The following is a 20,745-nucleotide window of genomic DNA, read 5'->3' as shown; positions in this document are numbered from 1 at the left end:
ATAAAGTCGAATAATAAATTCAATTATTTTCAAATTCAATTCACATTTATTAACTTTATAATAAAATTATATCATTTTTGTTAAAACTGCTTAAAATTATTTTTATTCAAGAGTTGCTTTAATGTTAAAGGATGTAGGGAATTTTTCTTAGAAATATATGGCAATAGTGTTTAGCACTGTGCATCGATACACGTTGCACGTCTGAACGTTTGCTATTGTAAAGATGACGTGACAGTAACATTTTTTAATAAGTTACACAAATAGTAAAGTTTGACTTTTATTTCTATTGTTTTATTTTTTTATGTCAACAACATTTTATTATATACACTGAATAAATTGTTTCTCTTTGGTCTCATTATTTATTGTATATAAGTTATCTTTTTTTTTTTTCAATATATATGGAATTATTTATTTATATAAACATATAAATATCCAAAAAGATATCATTTTGTTGGATAGTCATCCTGAGACATGGGAGATCAGCAGATTATTTGTTTGATCAAATGGTTGGATACATTTGATCTTCAGGCTGCTCATTCATCCCCAGAAGATATAAGCGATGGTGTTGCATTGGCTGAAGTTTTGGCACAAATAGCACCAGAATGGTTTACGGCAGTTTGGAAGGCAAAAATAAAGACAGAGGTTAATTCTAATTGGCGTCTTAAAGTAAGCAATCTTAAAAAAATTATTGAAGCTGTAATGGAATATTATATAGAATGTTTGAATCAACAATTGTCGGGCTACGTAAAGCCAGATGCTGGAAAGATAGGAGAACATTGCGATAGAGACGAATTGTGTCGTTTGCTACAACTTATTCTTGGATGCGCAGTAAATTGCAATCAAAAACAGCAATATATAACCAGAATTATGAGTATGGAAGAGTCGGTGCAACAAGCTATTATGCAAAGTATTCAAACGTTAGAAAGTAGCATGCACGGTCCTAGATTAAGTTTGGGTACCAGTCTTAATTTTGAATCATTAGATGTAGCCGATGGTGCTCAACAAAGATTATTATCAGAACTGCAAATTGCAGTAGATATGAAAGAACAATTAGAACAAAGATGTCATGAGCTTGATCAACAACTTTCTCTTCTTCAGGAAGAAAAAGTAGGATTGATTGCTGAAAATAAGAAACTCCAAGAGAGATTAGATGAATTTGAAAATCCTGAAGATTCTGGTTCTATCTTAAAATATTCTAGTCTTCGAAAACAAGTAGAAAATTTGAAAGATGAAGTATTTAAATTGGAAACCTCCAGAGACGATTATAGATTAAAAGTAGAATTATTAGAGAAAGAAGTATTAGAATTACAGACCAAGCAAGAAGATTTACAAAAATCAGCTGACGAAGCTAATATCCTAAAAGATGAAGTAGATGCATTGCGTGAAACAGCGGATAAGATAACTAAATACGAACTTACTATAGACTCTTATAAAAAGAAGATGGAAGATTTAAGCGATTTAAGACGACAAGTTAAAATTCTGGAAGAAAAAAATATGGAATATTTACAAGCCAAAATTGATTATGAGGAAGAGATGAAACGAGGTACCATGCTACGTAATCATCTAGAACTCTGTAAACAACAACTTGCAGAAGTTAGTCATAAATTAGATGAACAAAGTAATAAATGTGATAGGCTTGAATTTGAAGGAAAAAAAATGGAAGCAAAATTGAGTGCACTGCAAAGAGAAAGAGATAGATTAATTATAGAACGAGATGCTTTGAAAGAAACTAATGAAGAATTAAAATGTACGCAATTACAAGCAGCAGAAAATATTGCTAAACCTGTGTCGGACGATGCAGTAGGAAGTACGGAAATGATTCCACTTGAAGTTAAAGAGAAGTTATTATTTTTACAATATGAAAATAAAATGTTAAAATTAAAACAAAAAGGTAATGAAGATAAATTACCTACAGTCCAAGCACTACTTGAACATTCTGAAGAACAATTAAATAATCTCAGAGGACAAAATCGTGAAGCTAATCAGAGGATAATTGAATTAGAAAATAAATTAGAAGAAGCTATTGGGAATCAATCTAGTACTTATAATAAAAATGACAATATTACGCTACAGCAAAAAATAACACAATTACAGGATGAATTAAGAAGAGCGCAAGTTGAACGAGAACGTTTAGTATTACAAATTGAGGATCGAGATAATGCTTCACAGAGTCAAAAACAAAAAGCTTTTGCATTGCAAGAAAAATTAACGCGACGCGAATATGAGAACGCAGCACTTGAAGAACGTTATAAGAAATATATTGAGAAAGCAAAAAGTGTTATTAAAAGTTTAGATCCTAAGCAAAATAATTCTTCACCTTCGGAAATGGTTGTATTACGTAATCAAATTATAGAACAACGTAAAATGATTGAAGATATGGAAAGATCTTTAAAAGAATCTAAGATGGTCAGAGAAATGGAAGAAAAGCTAATGATATCAGCATTTTATCGTTTAGGATTATCCTCTCATAGAGAAGCTTTAGATCAACATCTTATTGCACTTAATTCGGGACAAGGGCAATCTTTTCTTGCCAGGCAAAGACAACCTTCGGCAAGACGCTATCCGCAATTTAATTCTAAGTGAAAAATGACGAGATATACTTTATTGAAAAGTTTTTACTATAAAATTAGATCTAATACATCTATATATATAATTTTATTTAATGTGATTTATACATTATACTAATGTATTTATGTATTTATTTACAAATTACGTATAGATGCAATTTATTTCATTATAAATACTACATTCTTAATAATATGTATATACATGTACAGACATAACATAATATGTAAAATTATTTATTGTGAATATTGTAAACTTTTATAATGAGATAAATATTACCATTTTGTGCTGAAAATTAAGTACACCATCTATATAGTACAAGTATCACAATTTTCATTTTTACTACAAATGCATCAGCTTTCAATTGTGAGGGTTTTTTTTACTTTTAATCAAAGTATATAATTTTTGAGATCTTCTTGATTATATACATAAACATAACGAAATTTTCTTTAGAAAGATTATTATTATTTTGTGTATGCATATACGATCCAAAGAAAGTAAACTGTGCAAAAAAATTGTCTAGAATATATAAGAAATTAATTAAAGTTAATGAGGAATGTGTTATTTTATCAGAAATAAAAAAATGTGATCTGTTAAAAGTTATATAAAAATATTATTTTCATGAACTATTATAATATATATATATATATATATATATATATAATACTGACGAAATAAAATACTATGATAAGTGAAATTTATTTTTATTATCTAATATAATAAAAATATCTCTTTGTGTAGTGTGATAATTTATATTAATATATCCCTGAGTCTTCAGATTTACGCAGATTTGTAAGTACATACGACAATATGCTAAAACTTTTAGTTACGATTTATTTGTATATATATATATATGTATATGACTAGCCAGTAATTGGTAAATTGTTGCTTGATTATAATTTTCCGTAGTCTTCTATTAACATATTATTCCCCATTATACAGATATTTGTTCATAGTATCATGAATAAACAAAATATATAAATTTTGTGATTAAAAATGTAATATAAAAAATTAAATAAAAATCATAAGCACAAATATTAACAAAATAGTCAGAGGAAAATAAATAAGATGAAAAACATATTCTTATCTGTTCTGTATAATTATATTTTTGGTTGATAATTGTATATATTCTCTTAATGGATCATTTATTTCCATTAGATGCTAAAATTTCTGAACCACATCTTTTTTGCAACATAATCTGCCGTTCGTTATATAATTTATTAAGATAATTAGTAACTCTGCTATTATAATTAGTTATATTTTGTGCTTTTGTTATATTTTGTAAATTTGTATAACATCTTTGATAATAAAATATCGCACCAAATAAATCCCAAGCACTAAATTCAGGCCATAATACATCAGCAAAATAGATGCAACTGTTACTAACCTGTGAACATTTGGTATATCATGCAATACTTTTTAATAAATTCAACTTTTAATTAAAATGTTAAATATCAAGAAAATTTGTACCTGCCATATAAGAAAATCACTAAGACGAATTTCCCCAGAAGTACGAATAAGTAAATCAGGATTTGGAGAATTATAAGTGTACAAACACTTAGAAATAAGGTCTTCGTTAATATCTTCTGGTAAAATATCAGCATCTCTGATACCTTTTAATATATCTTTAATAGCATATGTCATTTCATCTCTTGCTAAACAAATAATAAGTAACAACGTTGTAAAAGCAAATTATCAAACGACTTATTTCTATCATATACTTACACGTATAAGCAAAAGCAATATTAAGGAATGCTTTACTATTATTTTTGGTAATGATTATAGCTTCAGCCATTAATTTACGTAGATTCTCTGGAAGTAAATCTAAATTTCCTATAATACGCACACATATACCATTTTCCATCAATTTTTGTCTAAAGATAAACAAAATATTTCTATATTACATTTGGCTTCCTTAATAGTTTCAATGGAATAATAAGATTTTAGTGGTATAGGAAATATTATATAAAAAAAAGTACAATTACTTCTCATTTATCAAACTCTGGAATTTTTGTCTAGCAAGTTCCATAAGCTCGTCAACTTCTTCCTTAGACCTTTTAAAATTTTCTATACTAAATGCATAAACTGTTACTTCTTCAATACCAAGGTCTAAGCACCACTGTAGAGTTTCTGTTAATTTGTGAAACCTAATATTTAAAGAAAAATGCCGTTAATAATTTTATCAATACGGTATATAATTAAACATCTTTGTTCATACTATATATATATATACATACCCTTGCGTATGTCCACCTATTTTTTCAATTTGTTTTTTGTTCGCATATCTTCTATTCCCGTCCATAATAAATGCTACATGTTTAGGAATTTCACCACTTTTTAAAATTTTTACAACTAAGTAATGGAAACAATTTAATGTACTTTCTTTTATCCACGACATGGTATATATTTCGTGAGTCTTAAAAATAAAAAATGTTATTATTTATCTTTATAAATAAATAAATGTTTAATAAATAAAATTTATTAAATAAAAAAGAATTATTTTTTCTATGCGAGTAGTACCTGAATAAATTTAAGTGAAGTACTAAGATAGTTGACACAATTGGAAGAAGTTTATAAAGGCTATATTATTTATCTAAAACGTTTTTTAAAAACGTAAGTTCATTTTTGATAAGTTAGTTCAATATCAGCTTTTAAAAGACTACAATTATAAACAGTTTTGCACCTTTTTTTATCAATGCCGCCATATATACCGATAGAAAAAATAATTACTTTCACGTGACCACTCGTACTTAAAAATTTATCATGTAAGTTATTAAATATTCTATCAAGTGCTATTTAACACACATTTAAATAATATTTGTACACTTTATTTTATCCAATCGAGGCATCCTTGATTAACCTTTTCATGAGTTGGTTAAATACTTGCATCATCTTAGAATATAAAAACATTTTGAATATACAAAACGTTTGACTATTGATTTTTTTTTATATTTCATATAATATAGCATTTATTCTATATAAATTTATTCTATAACATTTTGATTAATGTAAAGAACCTTTACAAATGATCACGCGCAACCTGTACGATTTCGAGGTTGTTTCAAGTTTCGCAGCGACCATCTTGAATATCTATCTCGTGATTATTTTTTTTTTCTTTTATTCCTGTTTTTACGTACCGTAACTATTAAACGTATAAGGATGATATGTGTTTTTAACCGGATTGGTATTGAATTATAATTGTAATTAATTGTAATTATAATTCTACATTAAAACTTACTGTTGTACGATATTAAAGAGGTTAAATATATGTATTTTTAATTCTCTGATAAACACTTTGTAATAGTATAATATAATATCAATTATCTATTTATTTTTTTTTCATTTACGTAATAAAGAGGATCACAATCATTGATAGTATGATAATTTAAAAAAAAAAGAAAAAATAATGAGATTATAATGACCATACATATTTTATTCAAATTCTTACAAGAGTAGAATTTTTACTTTTTAATGAATTTTAAGTAGATAAATGGTAATCTATATGTATGATTATAATTATTAATACAAATAATTATAAAATTTTTCATTCTTCTACTATCTTACATATGAGTTACAAACGTTGTTTATATAGTTATATATTGTGTAAACATATATATATATATATATATAATTCTAACCTAAAAAAAAATTTTATTTAATAAATATGATAAATGTGAAATGAATTACAATACAGGCTAAATTATATATATTTTATATTATATTTATAAAATTTCTACAATTATTAATTTATTATATATAAATAAAATAAATATACCTAATAATATATAATATATAATAATATTAATATTTATTTTTAATCTTATGTTTTATCAATGAGTAATAATCATTTACTATAATGTCACTTAATTATTATAAATTTGTTGTATTTAGACATAGATAAATTTACTTTCGAATTAAAATTAATATTAATAGCTTAATCTTTAATATTTTATGTTAATGTAATATATTGCTGCTTTACATAAAGAAAATTTTCCAAGCCTTCGCGTTGATAAAATAATGGTGTCAATCAAAGAACCTTGCTCTTAAAAGTTGGTATTATACGATAAATTGGCACTAAAATGATATAGGGTTATTTAGTGGAAAAAAAAGAAAGATAAAAACTATTATTTGCTTTCTCATTTATTTTCTCATAATTATTAATTTAAGTAAAAAGAGATAAAATATGTGGATTATATTATTTATAAATTATTAAGTATTAAGAATTATACGTTTACACTAATGACATCAAAACATTATCTATATATCGTAAGAAGTTATGCCCAATAATCTAACTTGCAAGTTTTAACACTAACTGTAAATGTAACTAGCACATAAACAATCCATTGCATATATATATATATATATATATATATATACACAACATTCTTATTTCGTAATTGTTAACCTAAAGGTAAGAAAAATATTCAAAATATAGTAGTAAGATTAATACGATTTGTTACTTAAGTACTGAGAACACTCATGATCGTAAAAGTTTCAAGAGAAATATCTGTCCGTAAATGAACAAAGAAAAAAAGAGAAAAAAGAAGGAAAAAAATATATATATAAAAAGAAAAGAAAAAGACGATAAATAAGACGTGGGTATTGAAGAATAGGAAATACATCCCTGGACTAGTGCGTTGCGATTCGTCAGTTGTAGCGTTCGTGTTAAGTGGGGATAGGAGGGGAAAAGAGCAGGTTGTGGAGGCGGGGGTACTACTTTACGCCGAGGAGGAGAGCGTGCGAATGCGTCTCGCGGTCGTGGATCAACCAAGAGAAAATGAATAGTAAAATGGTTATCGCCACGCTATGACCCGAAAAAAATAAATCTTTGTTAACGTGAGTGAACAACGATGGATTCGTCGCACGAAATGGATCCAAGTGTATCGAGAAATGAGGCAGCTATAAGATCAGGTAAAGATTGAAATGTGATAAGGTAGCATAACTGTCGGCAAAGCCGCCTGCCTAAGAGCTCTGTTGGGTATTCTGTGTATGTGTGTTTGTGTGTGTATATCTTCCCCTCTAATCGTGTTCACGTTCCTTCCTTTATTTCAGAGCTGTACTTCTTAATAGCGAAATTTCTAGCATCGGGGCCATGCCAAGAAACTGCCACTGTGAGTATTATAATGAAATAAAATAATGTTTTGTCGTAGGACGCTATCAACTTAACTGACGAAAATGTATGTTTGTTTCAGACGCTTAAGCGCGAATTGGAGCGTGCGAAGGTAAGTAGAGATTGGTCCGTAGTTGACGTTTGCCGGACAGACACTATACATAGCGATCGTATCCCACATGGTTTGCACGTGGTTTCTGCTTGTCAAAACATTAGAATTCTAGGGTCGATGATCTCTTGAGTATTACTTTATTAATTATTTATCACGTGGGAAACGCATCAAATGATCGAACGATCGATTCTTGTATACATTTTTTTTTGTTTCTTTTTTACAGGTATTACCGGAAAGAATCGATTGGGAGGGAAATTCCCATAGTCAAAATTTTGAAGAACTTGTAAGTTTGTTGGCATTACGATAATGTTTATTTTCTTTTGTAATTGGGTCGTGGTTTTACCTCTGATCGAGAAGTTATAAAGTCTAGATTTGAGGTTACCGCGTCATTCTATATTCTCGCGCTTAATTCTCCATTCTCAAATCGTTGCCCGAAATATTATTCAAAGTACTATGTGCATCCCTTTCCAAGGGGCACTATCCCCTTTTCCATCCCACTCCTCTTCCATTCTTCTAGAGTTAGCGTCGCCATTGCGGAAGATTCCCCCCACTCCTTAGTTCTCTCTGCCAATGGTCGCTTGCTTTGAGCTATCTTGCGTGAGCTGATCAATGAATATACGTGCCTACGGCTTATTTATAGAACTTGATCTCGTGCACAACGAGTTCTACACCAAGATTGGATGTCTTCCTTCTTTCGATCTCTCATTGGTTAAAATCAGGCACTACTTTACTATTTATTTTAAATATTGGCGGGAACTTATAGCATATTGCATGTTTTCAAATCGATCATCCGTTTTCATTAAACAATCAATTCATTATTTAATCGATAATTTTTTTATTCTTTACTATTACTTTATTTAAAAATTATGATATGCTTTTTTTCTTTCATTTGTATAAAGAAGAAATATTTTCTTATTTCCTAATAATGATAAAAATTTAATTCTTAATATGATTATTATCAACAGGAGAATAAATATTCTCACATAGGACCAGAATATTTGCTACAAATATGTGCAAGAATAGGTCCGATTTTAGAAAAAGAGGTACCACCATGTATTCCAGGAATTGTATCATTATTAGGAGCTGGCCGACAATCTTTACTACGTATACGCGAAGGTATATATTTATTTTAGTTACATATAATATTTCAAAATGTAAAATTTTGTATTAAAAAATAAAATTTTTATTGCATACACAGATCTATCTCGTCGAGTACGTGGTATTGTTGCTTGCTCTGGAAGATTCGGAGGAAAGCCTTTTATGGATCTTCCTAATAATTTAACAGCGAATAATATAGGTAAATAATAAAAATATTAATCTCTCTCTCTCTCTCTCTCTCGTATTTCATATATTATATTAATTAAAATTTAAATGTATACATTTATTTTCTCATTTTGATAATATTTTATAACGTGCATATTATTTTTTTTTATTAGTGCGTATTCTTCAAGCAAGAGAAAACTCAGGTCCTTTAAGTCGTAGAGAAGCTATACCAACCAAATTTTATAGTAAAATGCAACTTTATCGACATACATTAGGACATTTGTCAGCAGTTTATTGCGTTTTGTATGATCGAACAGGAAAATATATAGTAACTGGTGCAGATGATTTACTAGTTAAAGTATGGAGTTCTGTAGATGGCCGACTATTAGCTACATTTCGAGGTGTTTCAGCTGAAATAATGGATATAGCCATAAACTTTGATAACACCTTACTAGCTGCTGGAAGCTTAGATCGGATAGTTAGAGTTTGGTGTTTCCAAACTATGTCCCCTGTATGTAATATATAATAATTACTTGCTAGACAAATTTTTTTATAATATTAATTAATTCTTATTCATATACTATAATTAATTTGTCTTTTATTTATAAATTCATATTGATATTTTAAGGTGGCTGTTTTGTCCGGACATTCTGGTATGATAACATCTATAAATTTTTGTCCTATTGCTTGCAATGGTGTTTATTATATGGTATCCACAAGTACGGATGGTTCTGTTGCATTTTGGTCTCATACGAAACAATCGAATGAGAGGGCGGTATTTCAGTAAGTTAATAATTATATTTAGTAGATTAATTATTAATTAATAAAATCAAAAAGATGATTTAAATATGAATAATATAATTATAGACCTAAACCGATCCAGTATCATGAAAAAATGAGACCTGGCCAAGCTCAAATGATATGTGCATCATTCAGTCCTGGCGGTTCATTTGTGGCTGCTGGCTCTGCGGATCACCATGTGAGAGTTTACATGATGTCAGGTGAAGAAGGACCGCGTAGAGTTTTAGAAGTTGAAGCACATTCTGATACAGTTGATAGTATTCAGTGGGCTCACCAGGGTTTAAGATTTATTTCTGGATCTAAAGATGGTACTGCGAATGTATGGCATTTTGAACAACAACAGTGGGTGCATAAACGCCTTCTTATGACCACAAGACTCCCTGGGTTTGTAAAACATAAGAAAAATTTATTATTTAAAATTTAATTTTCTATTTTTCTATTTTATTATTTATTTAAAATTTAATTTTCTAGAGAGCCAGAAACGGACGATGATTCCAATAAAAAAACTAAAGTTACTATGGTTTGTTGGGACGTAAGTGACGAATGGGTAATTACAGCTGTAAATGATAGTTCATTGAAAGTGTGGAACTCAATGTCAGGAGAATTAATAAAAGTCCTTCGTCGTCATAAAGATGAGGTGTTTGTATTGGAATCTCATCCGATAGATCCTCGTGTTATATTAAGTGCTGGTCATGATGGACAGCTTATTATCTGGGATGTTTTAAATTCTGAACCAGTGGCTTGTTTTCAAAATTTTATTGAAGGGCAAGGAAATGGTGCAGTGTTTGATGCAAAGTGGTCTCCTGATGGAACAATGATTGCTGCTACCGATTCTCATGGTCACCTTTTAATGTATGGATTTGGATCTGGGGTCGAAAAACTTAAAATAGTAAGTCTTTTGTTTATAATATAAAGAAATGATGCATTTTTATAATGCTAAACAATTGAATCATGTAATACTTTGTAATAATATCCATTATAAACAAAATAAAAAATAATATAATTACAGGTACCGAAAGAACTTTTTTTTCATACAGACTATAGACCATTAATTAGGGATTCAAATAATTATGTTTTGGATGAACAAACGCAAACAGCTCCTCATTTGATGCCGCCTCCATTCCTCGTTGATGTAGATGGTAATCCATACCCTCCGGCATTACAAAGATTAGTACCAGGTAGAGAAAAATGTCGGGGAGAGCAATTAGTACCTAATATAGCCGTTGGTGCTGGAGGTAAAATAATTGCTTCTCTATTATTCTATTATTTATTTATATTTCTATTAAAATATGAGATTTCATGTTTTTATATGTAATTAGGAATGCAAGAGGTAATAGAGGGTATTCCCGAGGATGGACCAAGATCCAATATTGACAGATTGATAGAAGCTCTTGCACAAAGACAAAATATTGGTGCGGATGGCGGCGAATTACCTGTTAATGATAGAGAAGGTGAAAATATTGGAGAACAACCAATTCGTCAAATTGCTAGTCCACGTGGTAGTAGACCAGGTTTAAGGAGAGTCGGTGATGTCGAAGGTGTTAGACAAAGTAGTGGTAATTGGCAAAGAGACAACCACATGTCTTGGAATAAACCACTTCTTGCTAAACCTATGAGTCAAGCTCTTAAAGAAACGCGATATAATGCGCTGTATGTTTATATGTTAATTATTTCTTATAACGAATAAGCATTTTTCCAAATGAACAATTTTCTACAGATCTTTTTAATATTTATAGTTGTGCAATGGCAGATATGGAGTTAGAAATTTGGAGGCGGGAAATGCGAAGTAGACCTCAACCTGCTTTGAACGCTACAACTGTTCAAGATAGTATAGGAAGTAAAGTAGTTAATAGAAAACGTAATAGATGTGCTAGACACGGATATAGAACTAGAGCAGCACGTGATGAAGAACGAGAAGACGAAGAATTCGAGGTATTTTAAAATATTATTAATTTGTCGTACATTTATTTTTTTAATTTTTATTTTTATACTATATTGTTATTATTTATTTATAGAATCCTGAAAATGGAGGAACTACAGGAAGCTCAGCTAGTAGTAATACGAATGATTCTACCGCAAACGAAGAAGATTTGTGTTCAGATAGCTCCACTTCCGAATGTAGTACACAATATTCAGATTGGATTGCAGATCATGGTTTAAATCTTGAACCTCCTAAACGTAGTAAACGTAAGCCTATTAAGAAAAGGTCTCTTACTCCACCAAGTGATATAGAGAGAAGACGTAATAAAAGTCGTACAGCAAAGGTAAAATTTCTTATTATTTTATTTTCTTATTTAACCGAATATTTTTACGTATCTATTGCATTTTTGTTAATCCGTGTATTAATTTCTTTTATCAGAAAGCATATATTTATAGTGAAGATATTGATGAAGTTCCTGAAGTACTACGACCTCCTGAATGGCTTACCGAAGTAGTACCACGTAAAGCTCCATATTATCCACAAATGGGTGACGAAATAGTATATTTTCGTCAGGGTCACCAATTTTATTTAGATGCTGTTAGAAATAAAAAAGTTTATGAACTTGGTTTAAATAGTGAACCATGGGCTAAAGTGCACATAAGGGTGAGCATGATATATTCTAATATTATTTTATAAAAATATAATTTTTTTATATAACGTATTAAAATTATTTAAGGCACAAGAATTTGTGAAAGTTGTCGGTATAAAGTACATAATACGTCCTCCTCGACTTTGTTGTTTGAAACTTGCGTTAATGGACGAAGAAGGACGATTTACAGGAGAAAATTTTACAATTAAATATCACGATATGCCAGACGTTTTGGACTTTTTAGTTTTACGTCAAACATTCGACATAGCATTGGCTCGTAGCTGGTCTGAAGGTGATAGATTTCGATGTATGATCGATGATGGATGGTGGATGGGACAAATCCAATCTATGGAACCATTAGATGATGATTTTCCTGAATCATTTTTTATGTGTTTCCGTGTACGTTGGGATAATGGAGAATATGAACGAATGAGTCCATGGGATCTTGAACCAATCGATGAAGACAGTATGTTCATTATTTAAAAAATATATTAGATATTAATTGTAATTTTTTTTTTTTAGAATATTTCTATAAATATGATCTACGAAATTTAAATAAAATTGTATTTAAGGATTACCCGCAGAAATCGGAGGAGCAGTTCCTGTACTCCCAGAGGAGATACAAGCTATATTATATCAACCTACTCCAGAAGAATGGCCGATGGGTGATAGAGATGCGACATGTCGTAGAATTATAAGAGGCCTTGACCAAGTAATGAGCCTCGCGATAGCAGAACCTTTTGTGGCACCAGTAGATCTCAATGTGTATCCTGGTTATGCATTTGTTGTACAATATCCCATCGATTTATCAACTATAAAAGCTCGTTTTGAAAATCATTTTTATCGAAGAATTACATCTGCCCAGTTTGATATTAGATATTTGGCAACAAATGCTGAGATATTTAATAAACCTCATAGCGGGATAGTGAAATGGTCAAGGATAATAACTGATTTATGCTTACGTATAATAAAGTAAGTATTGGAATTTATTATTATCAAGCATGTAACAATGCAGCATTGATAATATATTGAATACATTAATTTTATTTTTATTTTTATACAGAGAAACTACAGAGTTAGATGTACCCGCAGTATATCATCAATTAGCTGATACATATTGCTCTTCAGAATCTGATGCAGATGCTGCTGTAAAAAATAAACCTTCAACGAGTACACAAAAATTAACTACCAGTCGAAATCTTCGATCACAAGAAATGTCACAGAATTGGACATTGGCATGTAGACAATTATTGGATACTTTATGGCAGTGCGAGGATTCAATTCCTTTCAGGTATATCATATTGATAGTCTTGATTGTTTTAAAATATATGTGTTTTAATATTATTCATATTTTTTATAGAGAGCCAGTTGATAGATTAGAACATCCAGATTATCATCAAATAATAGATACACCAATGGATTTACGCACAGTAAAAGAAGACTTGTTAGGAGGAAACTATGAAACACCTTTAGAATTTTCTAAAGATATGAAGTTAATATTTACGAATAGTAGAAATTATAATACCAACAAACGTTCAAGAGTAAGTAAAAACGAAAAAATGAAAGAAAGAAACAGAAAACTTTCAAATAAATTCTTATCATTTTTAGAAAGATTTGCTTTTATATTTATTATTATCTATAGATATTCTCTATGACAATAAGATTATCAGCAATGTTTGAAGAACACATGCGTAAAATTATTTCTAATTGGAAGTCGGCAAGAAGACGTAATAATAATACAAAAGTAAATGTCAAAACGAAAGTACAGAAACGAAAGCAACGTTTAACAAATGGGACTGGTAATTTCTATTTTCTAAAAAATTGCAACCTAAAAAATTATATGTTTATTATGTATGAATTAGTATCTTTTTTTTTTAAATATTATTTGATATAAGACAATATATAGAAATTATTGTCTGTCAATATTGGTATTAAGTAATTTTTGTTAATTAATAGGACCATTCAAAAAAAAGATTACTTGTACCGAAGATGAGGATATGATTACAGAAGATGAAGAACCAGTTGTGCAGCAGAAAAAGAAGCCTGTTAATCTACACGAACCAGGTATATACACATATAAGGTTTTATTGTACACATATAAGTAATCTTTCGATTTATGCGAGATTTGGTTTCACGAATACAGCTGCAGGTAAGTTACGTAATTACGAAAATAAATTACACTGGCGAATCCTCGAATTTGTATTTTCACTTAACGTATTATGATATCGAGGCTCTGGTAACTCAAGCGCGTTAAAATGAATTCACGTAAATGGAAAGATTATTGAATATGTATAAATCTACTTCTAAAAATATTAAATTATAATTAACTTTTCAATTTAAATTAATCTTTATTTTCTTCTAGGTCCATCCCGAATAACTAATGGTGCTCCGAAACATGCAGGAAGTTCAACGCGTTCGATGTTAAAATTGAGAATTCCTAGATCGATAGTGCAAAGAAAAAGAAAAAAAAGTGATAGTGAATTAAGTGAATCCGAAGCATCGATGGAAAGTGATAGTAGTCATGGTCCTCCTGTTAGACGAACTAGAGCAAGGAAAGCAGTAAGCAGTGAGAGTACAGACAATGATTCTGGAGAAGTTTATACTCCTGGTGGTCGTGGAAAACAAACTCGTAAAATTCGTAGTAAAAATAGTAAAAATAATAGACAAGTTAAATCTAATTCTAAACAGTTTGTTATTCCCGATGATGATGCAGAAGATGATGCAGAGGATCAAGATCAGTTTGTTTCTGAATCTTCAGAAGAAGAAAGTGAAGAAGAAGTAATTCAGAAGAGTAATACAAGATCGCGAAAGTTGCCAAATGCAACAGCTTCAAAACATACTGCGAATAATAGAAAAAATAACGTTTCTGAAAGTCGTTCTGATGATGAAGAAGAAGAAGAAGAAGAAGAGGAGGAGGAAGAAGAAGAAGAGGAGGAAGAGGAACAATTGCAACATGTTACTAACAATGAAGATTCGGATAGCGATGATACAGAAGAAGTTGTGGAGTCCTCAACATTTCAAAGAAAATCACGAACATCTAGAGAATCTAATCATCAACATGTATTACCTAATTCTCGGAGAAGTAAAAAGCGTGCACGTTATAACGAAGACAGTGATGCAAGTAGTGCATTACCAGTGAGAAATAGACGTAAAATCAAACGACGCGATTATGCTGAAGATGAAAGTGATGATGATAGTATACCAGAACCTGGAATAAGCATAAGTAGTAGAGGCCGAGTGAGGAAAATGACAGCTCGTGCACGTGCTTTTCTTTTAGAATGACCTTAACAGCAGCATTCTAGTAATGTATCATTTGGATGAAAATTATCGATTTACGAGTAAATAAAACAAGAATAAAAATAGCTTTTGACTTGATGACACTGGAGATAGAGTGTAATCATAATGGACAAATAACACTCTAGATAAAAAACACTTAGATAAATGCCAGATGTTTAGCCTGAAAAAACTTCAGGATATTCTTATGCAAAAAAGTGTATACTTGAAACTATTAACAGCAATATGAGTTTAATACTCCTGCAACAATGTACTTCCATTATTATGAGATAGAGAAAATAAAGGTATTTTTTAACGTTTAGGTGCAAATGTAAAAAGACTATCAAGAGAAAGAATTTGAAGCAAAGTGAAAGAACTTTAATCCGCCCTATAATACTCTTATCATGTCAATATTATTTAATGACATATGAAGAATCAATTGAAAAAAGACAGTTAAAGATTTTAAAAGTGTGAGTGATCATATTTTTAAATATGTTATTTGTTTATCTCTTAAGCATATAAAATTAAATAATGATTTTTATTCTCAGTATAAAAATTTATTTTGTGTTTGCTATTTACTGGATTACTAAAAACTTTAAGCAGTTTGTTATTGATTTTATATCAACATTTATAATCCGTATAAAAGCATTTCGATTCTGTTGGTTACATTAATTGCACGTTAAAAAATAGTTAAAAAAAAATAGCAACAAAAATAAGTAATTTGAAAATATTAGTTTTTATTAAGATATATTTTATCTTGGCCAATAAAATATTCCATGCTCTTATAAAACTAATATAGCTTTATTTTGCCAAAAATTATTTTCATTTATACGAATTATTAAGAAAATAAACAATTCACTTGTTTAAATATACAGAAGTACCTTTGTGAAATCATTAATGATCACACTTTTGTCAATATATATAAATTTAATTTTTGAATATATGTATATTATATTAGTTTATTTAATACTTAGATTATATTAATGATTATATATATACACTATGATGTTTTACGCAAACAGTAACAGTTGTTACTACCATCGAATTTAATGTATCCGTAAATGTTACATTTTGTAAATAACGATGTTACAGGCTTTTCTAAATATTTTGCAGAAACATCGTTAAAATTAGAGAAAAATATAGAATTTTTATGGTAGTCTTAATACATAATAGAGATTTCTAAAGTACATAGTTTGTATGTTTATTGATAAAAAATCCTAAAAAAAGTTTTTTAAAAAATTGTACGCTACGATTAGAAAACTATTCATCCGGTTAATGTAATATTTAACAAAATTTTCTTTATAAATACAAATATTTAATTAATAATCATCCTAAAGCAATTTAAAATCAGAAGGCAAGAATGACAGGATTAACATTTGTTTACCAAATAAGTTGTGTAAAAAAGAATTAAATAGAATAAGGAAATGTTAATCTGTCAATAATTATGTCTTCTCTATTCAAACTTACGGAGGTACTAAGTAAAGGTAATTTAATTTTTACTGAATTAAGTTGTTCATACTAATTCTAACTCTGATAAAAAAAATTTTTACTCTTAGAGATTCTGTACATTATATTAAATAAGGCAGTGCCTTTACAAACCCTAACACTTATTTTGAAGATACCTATGCTACTTATTCTAATTGTAAGATATATGTATCAATTAGAATTATTATAAGTAATCACACACACACACACACACACACACACACATTTAGTTAGGAATATTTCATTACTGACAGTGATAATATATAAAATACATGAATATGTAAAATTGTACAAACATTTTGAAGTAGAACTAATTTTTTAAAAATTATTATAAGATATAATTGTATGTTATATATTATATAATTATGCAATTATATATTATATAATTATATATCTATACTCTGTTATGAAAGTGTTACCTTTACATGCAGTTTATATATTTCTTACTGCATATTATAAATCACTGATTGTGCATTTTTTATTCATGCAACTAAATGGTATGTTTTGAATTTTAAAAGATTAGAAAATTCAAAAATATTTTAAGTAATTCTATAATAGATTACCAAGGCAGTTGCATAGATTAAGTAAGCATAGATTAAGATCACATGCACAAATACTGAAAATCTTGACTGTCTCGAGCAATTGTGATATTAGTATAAGACTATAAAATATATAATATTATAAATATTCGTAATTAGGATAATGAATATTTTTTTAATGAAGTCTTAACTTAAGAACAAATATCATATAAGCTCAATGAATTACTAAATCTTTGCCATCAATTATATCTTTTGTTATTTCTCTTTGATTATATCGAGTAATATGCTTCATATCTTAACGTTCAGAATTATTATTATTCAATGTATATGCTTTTTTGCGTTGGGTTATAGGATTTCATAAATAATGCAACAATAATAGTTTGTTTTTATATTGATGTAAAATATTCTATATATTGTTGCATATTGATATCATTTTCATGGATTCCCACCGCAACTAATAAAAATTACACAGAATTCTTTAATATTTATATTTTATTTATTTTCCTAGACCACATCTATATCCCTTTTACCTATATAATTCTCTTGAAACATAATATTTATTTCAAATATCGCCTCGTTTAAAAATAAATTATTATTTTACGATACTGCAACTAATAACATTAACATATTCGAGAAAGATAGTTCTAATGAACAAACGATAAAATTTTCATTAATAAAATTATATTCTGAAGATAAGTCATTTTAAAAGAAAAAAATTATATAAAAAATGTCATTATTTTGCCATCTATTATATCAAAAAATTATTAGCTCAACACTACTTGCGACGAAATTATGTAAGACGTAATGTACATTGCATTGATAAAAATATCGATTTCCTAGGTCTCACTACTTAAAGGTTGCCGTTTCTGGAAACTTACAAACGAACTTTTCATATTTTAATATTCAATACATCACAATGTTTATATTCATGTTACAGAGTTAATACAAATCCATAAATTAAGAACATAAAAATCATGAAAAATTGTAATAATTATAATCATTATCAAATAGAAACTAATATTGTATTTCAAATTTTCCCTCCAAAAATTTAAATTAAGCACGAACAAATATATTTATATATCAAATACTTACTTGTTTAAATACTCGAAAAATAAAATAATTTGTTTAAATTTGTATGTACAAATAATTATTTAATTATAATTAATTAATATTTTTAATGATAAATTTAAATTTTAATTAATTAAATAGGATTGAATCTTAGCCGAGACTTTCCTGAAAATTTCGCGTAATATTTAAAAACGAGTTATAAGCGGAAAAGTCAGATTTTGAAATATGTGATGTAAGAACAAAAGGTTTTGATAATAAATATATATTTAGACATTACTGATTTATATAAATTCTGAGAAGAGCTAGTTCGCTGACCTATGTATATCATTTCTTGTTACGGAGCCTAATAAGCATGGAATATGATGAAGAAATCAGTTCAAGCGAAGATGAGTTCGATTTTTCGTCGATGAAATGGTCGGTCATTCTATTTCACATATTACCCGGTTTATGGGTCGGGAATAAGATTTGTTCAGGAACAAATTTTGTCAAATATATATAATTAACCCTTCTCAGCAACCTACCTTCAGAAAATAATTAGCACATATTTCTCGCCTTGCTTTTATTTACTGTGCTACTATTTTTTTGTTTATCTGCACATTTCTTATATGATGCCATTTTTAAATCACCGATAAAAACGTAACGCCAGGCGATGAAAATTTAATATTTTAGAATTACTTAATATATATAATATATACATATATTACTTGGGTTATTATTAATTTTCCATGTTTTGTATTGAAATATTAATAGTGGTATAAATAATATAATAAAAAAAATTTGCGGCAAGCGTTTATTGGATGAAATAAGATACCATAATTAATATTAATAGGACTATTTTATTCTAATCTAATCAATTCTTCGCTTTTTAAATAAGTATTTAAATAAATATGCATTTCATTTTTACGATTTTAATATCGCTTTTAACAACAATATTACGCAACTAACATCGCGGAAATGACAAAAAAAAAAGAAATATTTATATATATATATGTATGTATATATGTAGTAAAATATAATAAATTAGAGACAATAAAAATAAATATAAGCACATACGTATATGTAAGCAATACAATTGAAATTTTGGATCAATTGTTTAGCAGTTAATATAAATTAGGGATATACAAGGCTTTTTATTACAACTAATAGTGCTAGAAAAATAAATAACAATAAGGCCATGTTTATATACATAAAATACACGTCAATAAGCACAAAAGAGAAAACAGAAAAATTGATAATAATAAAAAAAGGGTTTATCGAAATTGGAGAAAATAAAGCATCAAATTTCAATACTTTTTCTTACATAAATAATATTACATGACTACATTTGCAATTTTGACTGGATCATTCTTTTGTGTGTGTGTTTACAGTCAAAACAGATCATCGTGCGATTCTTTTTTTTTTATAACATGTCACTTTGGTTACAATAATTAAATCGCATGGGTATTTTTAATTATATTTAACTAATAGTAGAATTAATTGTTTTTTTTTTAATTTATGTATCATTGTACTTTCATTCAAAAGTAACCCGTTTAACTCCGTTTACTTATTTATTTATTTATTTTTTCTTTTTCGAAGAAGAAGAAGAAGAAGAAGAAGAATATACGATCTTTCCATATAATGCAGCAGCAATTGTACTTTGTACGAGATGGTTATATAAAGAAAAATAGTTATTTTCGCGCTCGTGTGTGTCTGTGTATCTTTTTCTTATTTTATTTTTCCTTTTTAAATTGTTTCAGATAAAATTTAATTGTATATTTCGTGGTATCGAAGTAGTCATATTTAATTCGCATATTATTCGCTAAATTATAGAAAAGCCTATAGTTTATTGTTGTTTTTTCATTTTTATTTGGACTTTGAAATTGAATAATCGAATACAATATAATATTTGAATAAATTTACTACATTCGATATTTTTTGTTATTTGTTCGCTATAATGTGAAATAATAATCAGTCGATTTT

The 20,745-nt window shown here is 28.4% G+C and overlaps 3 protein-coding genes across 6 annotated transcripts; 2 read left to right on the top strand and 1 right to left on the bottom strand.

Moving 5' to 3' along the window:
• The first annotated feature begins 367 nt into the window (after window positions 1-367).
• Window positions 368-2,663, top strand: LOC122525393 (protein Hook homolog 3). The gene has a single exon (XM_043648168.1). It carries the CDS (start codon window positions 472-474, stop codon window positions 2,581-2,583), a length of 2,112 nt encoding a protein of 703 aa, XP_043504103.1. The 5' UTR covers window positions 368-471; the 3' UTR covers window positions 2,584-2,663.
• A 985-nt stretch (window positions 2,664-3,648) lies between these two features.
• Window positions 3,649-5,833, bottom strand: LOC122525877 (dehydrodolichyl diphosphate synthase complex subunit DHDDS). Of its 4 annotated transcripts, XM_043648881.1 has the most exons (7): window positions 5,249-5,672; window positions 5,086-5,158; window positions 4,803-4,981; window positions 4,551-4,712; window positions 4,291-4,439; window positions 4,036-4,220; window positions 3,649-3,952 (listed from the first exon to the last, which is right to left on the bottom strand). In XM_043648881.1, exons 3-7 carry the CDS (start codon window positions 4,961-4,963, stop codon window positions 3,707-3,709), a joined length of 903 nt encoding a protein of 300 aa, XP_043504816.1. In that variant the 5' UTR covers window positions 4,964-4,981; window positions 5,086-5,158; window positions 5,249-5,672; the 3' UTR covers window positions 3,649-3,706. The 4 variants fall into 4 exon arrangements, with proteins under 4 accessions (XP_043504816.1, XP_043504819.1, XP_043504817.1 ...); XM_043648884.1 differs by lacking the exons at window positions 5,086-5,158; window positions 5,249-5,672 and adding an exon at window positions 5,703-5,833; XM_043648882.1 differs by lacking the exon at window positions 5,086-5,158.
• Window positions 5,834-7,273: 1,440 nt separating this feature from the next.
• Window positions 7,274-18,200, top strand: LOC122524680 (bromodomain and WD repeat-containing protein 3). The gene is made up of 22 exons (XM_043647063.1): window positions 7,274-7,476; window positions 7,618-7,676; window positions 7,758-7,787; window positions 8,011-8,070; window positions 8,753-8,903; window positions 8,986-9,084; window positions 9,224-9,561; window positions 9,679-9,833; window positions 9,918-10,235; window positions 10,323-10,740; window positions 10,861-11,086; window positions 11,171-11,501; window positions 11,588-11,783; window positions 11,867-12,115; window positions 12,211-12,435; window positions 12,509-12,887; window positions 12,994-13,393; window positions 13,485-13,712; window positions 13,782-13,962; window positions 14,064-14,220; window positions 14,378-14,485; window positions 14,784-18,200. The coding sequence occupies exons 1-22, from the start codon at window positions 7,416-7,418 to the stop codon at window positions 15,701-15,703; spliced, it is 5,289 nt and encodes a 1,762-aa protein (XP_043502998.1). The 5' UTR covers window positions 7,274-7,415; the 3' UTR covers window positions 15,704-18,200.
• The last annotated feature ends 2,545 nt before the right edge of the window (window positions 18,201-20,745 follow it).

This window comes from Polistes fuscatus, unplaced genomic scaffold (assembly GCF_010416935.1).
Source record: "Polistes fuscatus isolate 324 unplaced genomic scaffold, CU_Pfus_HIC Scaffold10, whole genome shotgun sequence".
Classification (NCBI taxonomy): Eukaryota; Metazoa; Arthropoda; class Insecta; order Hymenoptera; family Vespidae; genus Polistes; species Polistes fuscatus.
Note: the sequence above shows the minus strand (reverse complement) of the source record. Positions and strands in the feature narration are given on the sequence as shown.

Bases quoted from the DNA above. Each gene is read 5' to 3' on its own strand.
- LOC122525393 (XM_043648168.1), top strand. From the start codon at position 472: ATGGGAGATCAGCAGATTATTTGTTTGATCAAATGGTTGGATACATTT.
- LOC122525877 (XM_043648884.1), bottom strand. From the start codon at position 4,963: ATGTCGTGGATAAAAGAAAGTACATTAAATTGTTTCCATTACTTAGTT. The intron at 4,713-4,802 runs GTATGTATATAT...TTTAAATATTAG, and splicing joins ATAGGTGGACATACGCAAGG to GTTTCACAAATTAACAGAAA. The intron at 4,221-4,290 runs GTAAGTATATGA...TTATTTGTTTAG, and splicing joins TATTGCTTTTGCTTATACGT to CAAGAGATGAAATGACATAT.
- LOC122524680 (XM_043647063.1), top strand. From the start codon at position 7,416: ATGGATTCGTCGCACGAAATGGATCCAAGTGTATCGAGAAATGAGGCA. The intron at 9,085-9,223 runs GTAAATAATAAA...TTTTTTTATTAG, and splicing joins TTTAACAGCGAATAATATAG to TGCGTATTCTTCAAGCAAGA. The intron at 13,713-13,781 runs GTATATCATATT...TATTTTTTATAG, and splicing joins GAGGATTCAATTCCTTTCAG to AGAGCCAGTTGATAGATTAG.